The following is a 12,390-nucleotide window of genomic DNA, read 5'->3' as shown; positions in this document are numbered from 1 at the left end:
AGATTGTGGAAACAACCTAGATGCCCCTCAATTGATGAATGGATAAAGAAAATCTGGTATATATATATATATATATATATATATATATATATATATATACAATGGAATATTACTCAGCCATAAAGAAGAATAAAATTATGGCATTTGCAGGCAAATGGATGAAATTGGAGAATATCATGCTAAGTGAGATAAGCCAATCTCAAAAAACCAAAGGATGAATGATCTCGCTGATAAGCAGATGATGATACATATAGGGGGTGGGAAGGGGGCAAGAATGGAGGAAGGAGGGTCTCTATAGAGCGATAAGAGGGTTGGGAAGGTTGGGGTGGTGGAAAAAATAACAGAATGAATCAAACACCATTACCCTATGTAAATGTATGATTATAGAAATGGTATGCCTCTACTTCATGTACAGAGAAACAAGTTGTACTCCATTTGTTTACAATAAAAAATTTAAAAAAATTGTTCTATTATGAAAATGATGTCACCACTGATATAAAAATTAGAAAAGGAAATAATTAAAGTGAATTAAATAAATGGTGTCTTATTTATTTATCTAGAGGACACTATAAAATTTAAAACGGGTGCATGGAAAATAATGATTATTTAATTCTATATTGTGTCAAACTATATGATTAGGCAAAGGTCATTTAATAAAAAAGGTAGACGGGGTTAAATGTTAACTTCATGTATTGTCCAAATCTGAATTATCTTAACAAAAAACCTCTCCTGTATAAAATGACATGCAGACATCACAGAAATCTGAACATGCTAAAAAGTGAAATTTACAACTGGCAATAGCCAAGGTTTGGTGATCTTGGTCTAATTGATTAAGCCATGCTGGTGGGTGTGTACTAGAAACATATTGTGGTTTTAATTTGCATTCTCCTGATGACTAATGATGTTGAACATCTTATGATGACTTCACTGGTCATTTGTTGTCTTTGTGAAATCTCTATTATCTTTGTGAAGTATCTATTGACCTATTTTGCCCCTTTTTATAATTAGGTTTCATTTTATCATTCAGTTGTAGGAGTATTTTGTATATAAAAATATTAGTATGTCATTGCATGTTTGTTCTGAGAATATTTTCCTCCCAGTCTCTGGCATTCAAATTAACTTATTTAAAGGAGTCTTGATGAACAGATGTTTCAATTTAAATGTAGTATGATTTACCTTTTAAAATCTTCTGTTCAATTCCATTTCTTAAGAAATCTTAACTTTTCCCCTGGTTTCTTTTAAAAGTTTTAATTTTTAAATGTTTTAGGACAATATTCCACTTAAATCAATTGTATATGTGGTATAAAGTAAGGTATTCATGTTCTTTTCTTTCCAAATAGATACCAAGATGTTCTAGCAGCATTTGTGAGAATAGGCTTTCTGTTTATCAACATATGTTTTGGTAGCTCGATTAAAAATGAAATCAAGTGACTCTTGACTCTATTTTCTGTTACTTTGATCTACTCATGGATTTTTATTCCACTTCCATTCTGTGTTGATTGCTGTAGCTTTGGAGGTCTTGAAGTTATACAATTTGAAGTGAGGGTATTGTAAGTCATACATTTTTTTTTCTCCAAAGATTGCTTTGGATATTCTAACTCCTTTTCATTTCTATATATAGTGTAGAATCAAGTTGACATTTTCTAAAAAAAAAATGAGATAATTATGGGGATGGCATTGAATGCATAGAACAATTTGGAAGAGAATTGACATTTTGATGATGTATTGAGTCTCACAATATGTCCTCCATTTATTTAGGTCTTCCTTCATTTCCATTAGCAATGTTTTGTAGTATTCAGAGTAGAGGATTTTCTTATCTTGTTCAATTTATTATCATTTGTTTCCTGCTATTATTATAAATGGAATTATAGTTCAGATATTACTTTTCAATTTTTTCTTTCATTATATTAAAATGCAGTTGATTTTGTGACTCAGCCTTGTATCTTGCAATCTTTCTTGCATCTTGCAATTTTGGAAATTCACTTATTACTTCTGGTTATTGCTTATAGGCTTCTTAGGATTTTCTGTAGTAAAAAACATGCCATCTTCAAATAGAAACATTTATGCTTACTTCTTTTCAAACTTTTTATGCTTCTTTTTCTTTTTAACTTCTTTTTGCCATACTACCTTAATAGAACCTTCAGTAAAATGGCAGATGGGCATGGTAAGAGTGAAATTCTGGTCTAGTTCCTGATTTTAGAGGGCAAATAGTCTTTCATAGTCATGATGTTAATTATAAGCTTTTCATAGAAGATCTTCATCTGGTAAGTCTTCTATTTAAAACTTTCTTTAAATGTTTTAAAAAAATTTATCGTAAGGAAATTTTTCCTCCATTCATTGAGAAAATCATGCTTCTGTTATTATGCTAAATTACACCTACATATTTTTCAAATAATAAATAATGCATGATTAATAATGCATTCCTGGGGTCAATCACACATATTCATAATATATTATTTCACTTTAGATCTTGCTAGATTTTATTTGTTAAGATTTTTTTACATCTGTGTGGTGAGGGATATTGATCTGTTATTTTCTTGTTAATCTTTGTCAGGTTTTCATATGCTGGTTATACTGGCTTCATAAGATGAATTGGAAAGTAGTTCATATTTTTAATAGATTTTTGTGTAATTTTATTTATTCCTTAAATGTTGAATATAATCACCAGTGACATCATCTGAGCCTGTAGTTTTAACTAAGATAATTTCAAATTCCAAATTAATTAATTTATTAGGTATAGACTCCTCAGAGTATTTTTCCTTAAGTCAGTTTCAGTAAGTAAAGTTTTCAAGAAAGGTCTCCCTTTATCTAAGCTTTTGGATATATTGTCATAAAGTTGTTCATGATATTTCCTAGTTATCCTTTTAACATAAGTAGAACATGTAGGAATAGCTCCATTTTCATTCCTAATATTGCTCACTTATGTTCTCCTTTTCTTGATCAATCTAACTGGGAACTTATCAATTTTCTTGATCCCTTCAAATAATCAATCTTACTGATTGTATTGAGTTTGTTCATTTCATCAATTGTTCATTTTCTATTTTATTGCTATCTACTCTTAGTTCTATTTTTTCATCTTTTTTACTTATTTTGTTCATTGTTCTTCTTTCCCTAACTTTTAAGGTGGAAAGGTAGGCTACTGATTTTGGTCCTTTTTCTCAAATAAATATCTAAAGCTATAAACTTTTCTCTGTATCTTGCTTTTGTTGCATTCCTTAATTTTAGAGTACAGAGTATTTTCATTTTAATTTAGTTAAAATATTATCTAATGATTTATTCTTTAAATCATGGATTATTAGAATGTGTTTTTTAACTTCAAAAATATCTTATTGTATGGAAGGATCCAAAGGTTACCTCCATTTTCTCTTGCTTGGTGTTCCTGCTCTGTTGTGATGCTGTCCCCTTGAGTATGAGTGGGAACTGTGCCCTGCCTCTAGCTGATAGAGTTCGTCAGGGGTGAGAGTGCCACATCACCTGTGCCTCTTTGGAGACTACAGCCCCAGATCATGCCTGGATTGCAGCCTGGTGACACCCTGAAGCAGAGAACCAGCTACCCCATGATTAGACTTATGACCCATGAGAACTGTGAGATAAGAAATGAATGCTCATTTAATTTGCTAAGTTTTTTTTAATCTATAAAGCAGCAATAGAAAATTAAGACTCATTTTTTTATTTTTAAAATTTAATTTTATTGTGATCAGACTGTGATTATACTTTATATATTTTATTTTAGATTTATTGTTCTTGTTTCTTGAGTGAGTGTGTAGTCTGTTACTAGTACTGTAAGCAGTTAACATGCATGCATATTTGGAAGATGTTGGGTATATTTTTATAATGCCAAATAGTAAAGAATTTTATAAATAGCAAATAGCATAGGTAGTTGCTAGCGTTCAGATCTTCTGAGTCTTTATTAGGCTGATGCATATTTTTTATTGTTGTCTGAGAAACTGCCCCATTTATCATTATTAAAAGTATTTTTATTTCTGATAATACTCTTTGCTTTGAAGCCTACTTTGATACTAATGTAGCTGCCCTAAGATTCTTTTATTGTTTTAGTCATCTATCATTTTTATCATTTATTTTTAGTCTGCTTTTTATAATATTTAAAGCAATTCTTTTCAGTCTGCTTACCATTTAGTCCATTTTTTCCCTAAATCCATTCTATTTCTATATTTTAAGCTGAAACAAGATATATGTTGAGTCATATGCCAAAGTTCAGTTATTTTTCACTAAAGAAGTTATAATCACCCTTAACTTTTCTGATAATGTTGTCCATACGTGATTATATTATACACACTTTAGATTTTCTTTATCCCACGTTCATTTGTACTGACCTTATTTAAAGTTTAAAGTAGATCCAATCCTTGCCAATACATTTCTAGGAATGTCTCTGCTTCTAACTCATATTTGTTGCAAAATGCTGGCTGTGGTTAAGAGCTGGTGTAGATTCCTGCCTTTCTGGCCTGACTACTTGAGATCTGGGTCTGCTCCGTCAGATCCCTGTTCTTTGTGTTCTGCATAGGTTACAGCACTTCAAACTATCTGGGTGAAATGAGTATTTACTGCTGGAATGCTGATCTGTAAAGCAGAAACCCTATTCCACAGCTACATAACCATGATCATTCCAGGGAGATGCCAATGGACATACCTCTGGGCTCTAAAACAACTTACCTATTGAATAACTAACATGGATACTAACTTGTGAATTCTTCACAAAATCAGGGCTCTTAAAAACAAGACAAAACATAAAACCACTGTACCTGTTTACAAGTTTCTTTATGACTTCCCATGTGTCACATCTGATCAGAATGGAAGTCCTCAACATTTTTTTAGTTATTTTCAGACCTTCATGGATTAGAACAATTATTATTATTAAAATACTCAAAACTGTTTACAGTTCAATGTAATCCCTATCAAAATACCATTTATCTTCACAGCTAAAATTCATATGGAAGCACAAAAGACACTGAGTAACCAAAGTAACATTGAGTAAAGAGAACAAAGCAGGAGACATCACACTGGGTGGCTTCAATATATAGTAGGAAGCTATAGTAATCAAAATAGCATGATATTAGCATAAAAACAGACACACAGACCAATGAAACAGCATAGTGAGACTGTAAATAACCCCATGTTTTTCCAACCAACTGAATCTTGACAAAGACACCAAAACATACTTTGGAGAAAGAACAGCCTTTTGAATAAATAATCTGGGAAAACTGGGTATTCACATGTAGAAGATTAAATCTTGAATCTCATCTTTCACCATATATCGTAGCTTTGATTAAAAATTCCAAAAGCACATTTAAACATATATGTTGCTTTCTTACTAAATAAAGTTATGTGCAAATGGAATACTTAAAATTGTCATTACTATTTTATTGAAAAGTTAGTCAAGTTTTTAAAAATATCAGGGAAAAGATTGCATCTTTTTCTTTTTTTCTTCTGTTTCTGCAGCCTTATTCCTATATTGGGTGATGGCCTTTATTACAAAAACAATAAAATTGGTCAAGTATTGGCAGTCTGGGTGGGGAGTATCAGATCTGCGTTTCTGTATCACTGGCATTATGGTCATCTTGAATGGGCTTCTGATGGCCGTGGAAATCAATGTCATTCGGGTCAGAGTAAGTATCTAATAATATTTGTTTAGTTATTGTGATGTAATACCTCAATATTAAAGATTAAATCAGCTAGAAGGTGTTAGTATTTAAGATGATAAACAAATGTATATGATCCACATGTGTAAACATAAAGTTAAACTAATCATCAACCTTCAGGACATTAAGTTTCAGACATCTCAGTAGGACCTCAGAATCTATCCAAATATTGACTGAGTGCCTTCCATGTGCCAAGCATTAAACTCCCTTATTATAGATGACCTTGTTCTCATCATCTGTGACTGGTCCTAAACACATAATATTGTATTCCAGAAATTTGTAATTGAAAAAATGGTAGTCTTATTCTCTGTGCCTATTTAACTGATGTAGCTTCTATGGAGATAACTTTAGGTATATATTCAAAGTAATGTGGTCAGGACTCATACTCAGCCTACAATTACCAATCTATTGTACTTTCCACCACATAATGCTGTTAGTTATGCTGTGTGAGATACTACTGACTGACTTTTCAATATTCATTTTCTATCAGAGAACTCTGAATTTGCTCTGAGTGGACAGATATATGCTGCAGCGAATGTGGAGAGCATCCAGTTAATATCAGCCAGACCACAAATCAACAGAGTAACTCAACAATGGTGTTGATAGCACATTTAAAAATATTACTAATATAAAATCTTATTTAAGTTGAGGCTATCGAGGATGATGAAAAATAGGTTCAAGTTTTTGCAATTCTCACATTTAACTAGTTAATCTAGTGAAAACAAAAAGGAAATATTTCAAAGAGGGATGAAAAAAAGGCATTCAAAAGTAAAATTTGGTAGCCTAGAATGAAAATGTAGAAAAGGTTGAAATTGTATTTTGAATATATAGAAAAATAATTGGGCTCACTGTTACACTGTGGAATTCTTCTTGGCCACAGAGATATGTGTTCTTCATGAATCCTCAGAAAGTCAAGCCTCCTGAAGACCTCCAGGATCTGGGTGTGAGATTTCTTCAGCCATTTGTGAATTTGCTGTCAAAAGCAACATACTGGTGGATGAACACACTTATCATATCTGCTCATAAAAAGCCTATTGATCTGAAGGCCATTGGAAAATTGCCAATAGCCATGAGGGCAGTAACAAATTATGTTTGCCTGAAAGATGCATATGAAGAACAAAAGGTAACTGCATGTCTATAATTATAGAGAACTGACATTAAAAATATCCCACTCCTCAGTTTATACCCAAAGGACTTAAAATTAGCATACTACAGTAATGCAGTCACATCAATGTTTATAGCAACTTGATTCACAATAGCTAGATTGTGGAACCAACCTAGATACCCTCCAACAGATGAATGGATAAGAAACTGTGGTATATATACACAATGGAATATTATTCAATCATAAAAAAGAATAATATTATGGCATTTGCAGATAAATGGATGGAACTGGATATTCATCATGTTAAGTGAAATAAGCCAATCCCAAAAAAACAAAGGCCAAATGTTTTCCCTGATAAGTGGATGATGATATCTAATGGGGGTGGGGGTTGGGGGGCTGAGAGAAGAAAGGAGGAACTTTAGATTACATAGAGGGAAATGAGAGGGAGGAGGGGGCAGGGGTATGAAAAATGGTGGAATGAGACAGACATCATTGCCCTATGTACAAATATGATTACACCATATGAATCTACATTATGTACAACCATAGAAATGAAATGATGTACCCCTTTTGTGTAGAATGAATTAAAATACAGTCTGTAAAAATTAAAAAAAAATTAAAAAGGTACAAAGCTTAGATAATATCCATAGTTAAGGAAGAGTAGATTTCCTCTATTTGCCTCATTCAATGATTTTGATTCTTGTTAATTGGTTCACTGAGGGAAGACTGGAAGAGCCAGTGAAGCACAGGAATGTTGTGTTAGTTGCTCAGCCAACACGTGAGTAAGGATTGAGAGAACAGTGTCTTTTCTCTGGGACATATGACCAAGTGGAAACTAAAAATTAAGTTCAATTAACTATATAATTAATCTGTGTTACTACATCATATTTATAACTCATGGAATTTTTATTGTCTTTTCTCAAGCATCTTGTGAATAATTTTGTTATATACAGGTAAGATAGATAATATTCACCAATAACCACTTTAAAGAAATTAAAATTCTTAAACTAATTATCAACTAAAATTTATATTCTATAGTCTAAACTAGGGAGACTAAAGGGTGTCACCTACTTATGCCATGTATCATCTCATATGTCCCCTAAAATTTTATTTCTTCTGATACTTGCCTTGTGTTTCAATAATTGACTTAAAAATTTAAAGATGAGAGTTTTTGGATATATATATATATATTTTTTGGGATATATATATATATATATATATATATATGTATATATTCTATACTTAGGAGACTTTTTTCAGAGGAGAAGACAAATCTTTTCTTTCCAGAGAACAAATTCTCCGCTTTGCTTTATAAGGCAGATAGCAACCTCATACCATGAATGGTCTGGGGTCTGTGTAGTATTCCCAACAACACTGGAATGATTAGGGTACAGTGAATCCATTAAACAGTTTTTGGCTAGTCTAAATCAAGATCAACAAAGCGCTTATGGTAAATGATGAAAATGACCTCTTGTGTTAGAAATCTGTGTTATGAAATTATCATTGCAGGAAATTGTTACTACAGATGAACCTGAGTCATTTCTCTAGTTTTACCTCTGGGAAAAGTATTGCATCAAAACTTCTTGCTAGAGAAAAAATTTACAATACGGACTAAGAATAGTTTAAGTTTTCTGAGTGCTCTCTACAACATAGAATAGCTTGTGCTTGGTGTGTTAATGTCTTGCGTCAATAAACTTTGGAAAATGATCAGGTTATTCATTCAAAGGGGAATTGGATATGAAACACAATTGAACTCTATTCTATTGCATTGGCTGCCTTGCCACAGTGGAAAAACTTTGTCCATCTCTTCCCCAAGGCATAGTTATTATGATGTTTCAGGTCTTAACATCTTTACAGTCAACAACTGTAGATTTGTGAAGCCATGAATTGACGTAAGCTTGTATGCCATTTCTCATTTTGCATTTCTTTGAGGAATACTTGGCAAACACAAGCCTAACATAATATTTTTAAAGTGGCTACCATTCATGAAGATGGGGAAAATCTGAAGGAGAAGCAAAGTTGGGTAGGTAATCTGTTTTAGCTTTAGTAATGTGATAGGTAGGACTTTTCTGATCAAATAATTCCAGAACTCTTGACAAGTATGTCAATAACCTCTATCCTTTTGTATGTTACAACATTCATGAAAGATACATATTTTCCAAATCAAAGGGAATTAAAAATAAACTTGGCCTTAAGAATTTTGTGTTATCTTTTGACAACTAAAAATATTGCAGAGTCTTAGAAAAACTGGCCTGTGTATTTTTCATTCTATTTCATTAAAGTGCATTCAGTAGCTACTATTTGCATGAAATGCAAGGATACAGAATTAGGCATGCTGTAATGAAATTTATACATTTATTTTCAAGTCATTAAAATATCATTGGAATTAATCAAAATAAATTTATAGTTGCTGAGATGAATCACTGCCCTAGGTGGTTTTATTTTGTCTTCTGGTTTTTCTTTCAGAAGAAAGTAGCAGATCATCCAAATCGGACTCCATCTATATGGCTTGCAATGTACAGAGCTTTTGGGCGACCAATTCTTTTGAGTAGCACATTTCGTTATCTGGCTGATCTGCTGGGTTTTGCTGGACCTCTCTGTATTTCTGGAATAGTTCAGCGTGTGAATGAAACCCAGAATATGACAAATAACACAACAGGAGTAAGTTCATAATGCTTTTGAAAAAAAAATATTATTGACAAATATTACTGCAATTGTCATTTTTTATCAATGTAGTTTTATGAATAGTTCAAACGGACTTATTTACAGAGAACTGAACATTTTTTTCATAAAATAAAGACAATAATTCTCTTTGTGGAGAAAAGCCTGTGTTTATCTATTCATTCAGTATATCTGGCCAAAAACTTATTTCTCAGATTCAGAGCTGGTAGATATTTAATAAGCATCTCTCATGTGCTAGAAACTATGAGCAGAGATTTTATCTTGATTATATTTATAGCAATTCTTAAGGAATTTTCATGCATGAGTACATGAATGGCAGCCAAGTCACTTGTTAAAAGGCCTATGACCAATAATATTAGCAATGCAGTTTGTCGTAGTCTACATTTCTCTTATATAATGAAGGTCATCCCACAATGTCACAATAATCAGAACAAGTCATTCAATATATTATTAGGTATTTTGCTACCATTTGGGAGATCATATGGTATAAAATACTATGTATTTTCTGTTATAAATATGACATTTTAAATTTTCTGTTCTTTCAAAAGTGCACTGTGAACTTCCTAGTTTGTTTTTTAAGATAACATTTAACTTCCCCAGTTTCACAGAAAGGAACTCTACTTCAGGTGCATTGGCTTGCCTTTTCCATTCTCTCAGTCTATCGTATGATCCTTTTTTCTTCACCTATTAAAATTTTATGTTTTATCAAAGCCTACATTGAATGCTGCCTCCTCAGTAAAGCCTTCTCTGATTGTTTTGATCAGAATCAGACTTTTTCTTCTTGTTGGCACTGACTATATATACTGTTCATAAGGAAGCATATTACTGTGGACACTTATCCTTCTGGGTTGTAAGCTCTTTAAGCAGGACTGTGAACTGTTCATACTTGTGCCCACAATGTCTAGCCCAGATCTTTGAATACAGCAGTGTTCAATTATTATTAAAGTGAATCAGATATTTCCACTATTAAATACTTCTGTGATGTTTTGTGCTCACTAGCTTAATGACATGCTGATATCTAAATTCCATGTAGAGAGCTTCCACCTCCCTTGTCCCGTTCATACATCAATCATGTTGCTTTTCTGAGATGGAACAGAAATTGTATATTTTTTACATATCCTAAGACAGATGAAGAATGGGCTATAAGTAGAATTTTATTATCTCTCAATCATAAAAAGTGAGAAGTGTCCTCATTGCTAAAATTACTTTATCAAGTTTTATCTTTCCCTTTCTTCTAACAAACAAGTTGCCACATGCTATTGTAAAAACAGAATCAATTTGTTTTGTATATCCTTATGGTGAATTCAGTTATATTACCACTAAAACAATTTTTCCTAAGTCATGCTTTGTCCTGGAAGTGTCACGTGGGTGACACTTAAATTACTTATTTTAGAATACATAGTTTATTAATATGTTAAGATATAAGACAATTAGAAAAAGTTCACTGTGCATAATTATTTTAAAGTAATACAGTTTATGGGTATTGTGTTCTTGTACCATTGGTCTTGCTGACCAGTTATCAGTTTTGTGATTTCTCCTTTTATTTCTTCCACATTTTTTATTGGTATATTATAATTGTACAAAATGATGAGATTTGTTGTTGTGTTTTCTACTTTTGAAAGTCTAATGTCTCTTTTTCACTATTACCCATTTAACTAAAGAAAAATACATCTTTGTAGAAAATACACTCAAAATTTTTTTAAAATTCAAAGTTATCTTTTATTCCACAGTTAGGCATTGCAGGCAATCTTAATAATAAATGGGGGATTTTGTGCATTGAATTAGGTTATGTTTGGATCTTCGGATATTAGGGGAAAGCCATATTTGCCTTACTGTGGCTTATTTCATAGCTATATTATAAGCATTGAATTTTTAAAAAAGTTTTTGTAGTTGTAGTTGGACAGCATGCCTTTATTTTATTCATTTATTTGTATGCGGTGCTGAGGATAGAACCCAGTGCCTCACACATGCTAGGCAAGCGCTCTACCACTGAGCCACGACCCCAGCCCCAGCACTGAATTTTTATATTTAAGAATGGTGTGTCCTTTAAAAAATGCAAACTGAACCACTGGTAGATGAAAGGACTCATTTAATTTCTTTCTTTCTCTTGGGACAAGACTTCAGAAACCCTCTCATCAAAGGAATTTCTTGAAAATGCTTATGTTCTAGCAGTTCTTCTCTTCTTGGCCCTTATTCTGCAAAGGACATTTCTTCAGGCTTCCTACTATGTGACCATAGAGACTGGCATTAACCTTCGTGGAGCTCTGCTGGTAGGTACAGGATCTGGGGGAGAGACATAGTAGTAGCTTCAGTTTTTATTTATTTATTTTCACTTTATATTGCAGCAACAACATTTCTCAGATCTACTTACTGAAAAGAGAGCTAATTTTAAAAACCCATTGAATTCAAAAAAGTTTAGAATTTTAAAAATTAAAATTTGTTATTTAATATACCATTAAGAAAAATACTTAGAAATCTTGCATTTGCTTATTACTATTGCTCTTTGATTTTGAGCTTAGGTTTAAATTTGAATGTGTATTTTGATTATATTACTAGAAAAACTGTTTGTATTTCATTGAGGACAAAAAGGAGCTGTGCTAAAATGGAAATAGCGGTTGATTTAAGAAGCTGGTCAGAGAAAGTATTTTTTTACCCTTTCAAAAAAATTCAAAATTGTTTTATTTTCCAGTGAAAATAAATAATTCTGATATTGGTTTTAAGTTTAGGGTTTCACGTGCATTTTTTTTCTTCTTGTAGGCCATGATATACAATAAAATTCTTAGACTGTCTACATCTAACTTATCCATGGGTGAGATGACTCTGGGACAGATCAACAACTTGGTTGCCATTGAAACCAATCAACTCATGTGGTTCTTGTTCCTGTGTCCCAATCTATGGGCTATGCCTGTTCAGGTAAATCTTTATAAGTAAGATTCTCATTTGCAG

General features: G+C 32.3%; 1 protein-coding gene across 12 annotated transcripts in view; it reads left to right on the top strand.

Moving 5' to 3' along the window:
- The window catches only part of Abcc9 (ATP binding cassette subfamily C member 9), a 137,471-nt gene that overhangs the window by 13,436 nt on the left and 111,645 nt on the right, over window positions 1–12,390 (top strand). For 10 of the 12 annotated variants that reach the window (XM_047549223.1, XM_047549221.1, XM_047549214.1 and 7 more), the window contains 5 exons: window positions 5,458–5,624; window positions 6,538–6,780; window positions 9,229–9,423; window positions 11,562–11,714; window positions 12,202–12,357. In XM_047549223.1, coding sequence (XP_047405179.1) covers window positions 5,458–5,624; window positions 6,538–6,780; window positions 9,229–9,423; window positions 11,562–11,714; window positions 12,202–12,357 — 914 coding nt within the window. The remainder of the gene's footprint in view (window positions 1–5,457; window positions 5,625–6,537; window positions 6,781–9,228; window positions 9,424–11,561; window positions 11,715–12,201; window positions 12,358–12,390) is intronic. The other 2 variants (XM_047549224.1, XM_047549220.1) reach the window with 1 other exon arrangement.

Source organism: Sciurus carolinensis, chromosome 4 (genome assembly GCF_902686445.1).
Source record: "Sciurus carolinensis chromosome 4, mSciCar1.2, whole genome shotgun sequence".
In the NCBI taxonomy this organism is placed as follows: Eukaryota; Metazoa; Chordata; class Mammalia; order Rodentia; family Sciuridae; genus Sciurus; species Sciurus carolinensis.
This window is presented reverse-complemented; position numbering and strand designations above follow the sequence as displayed.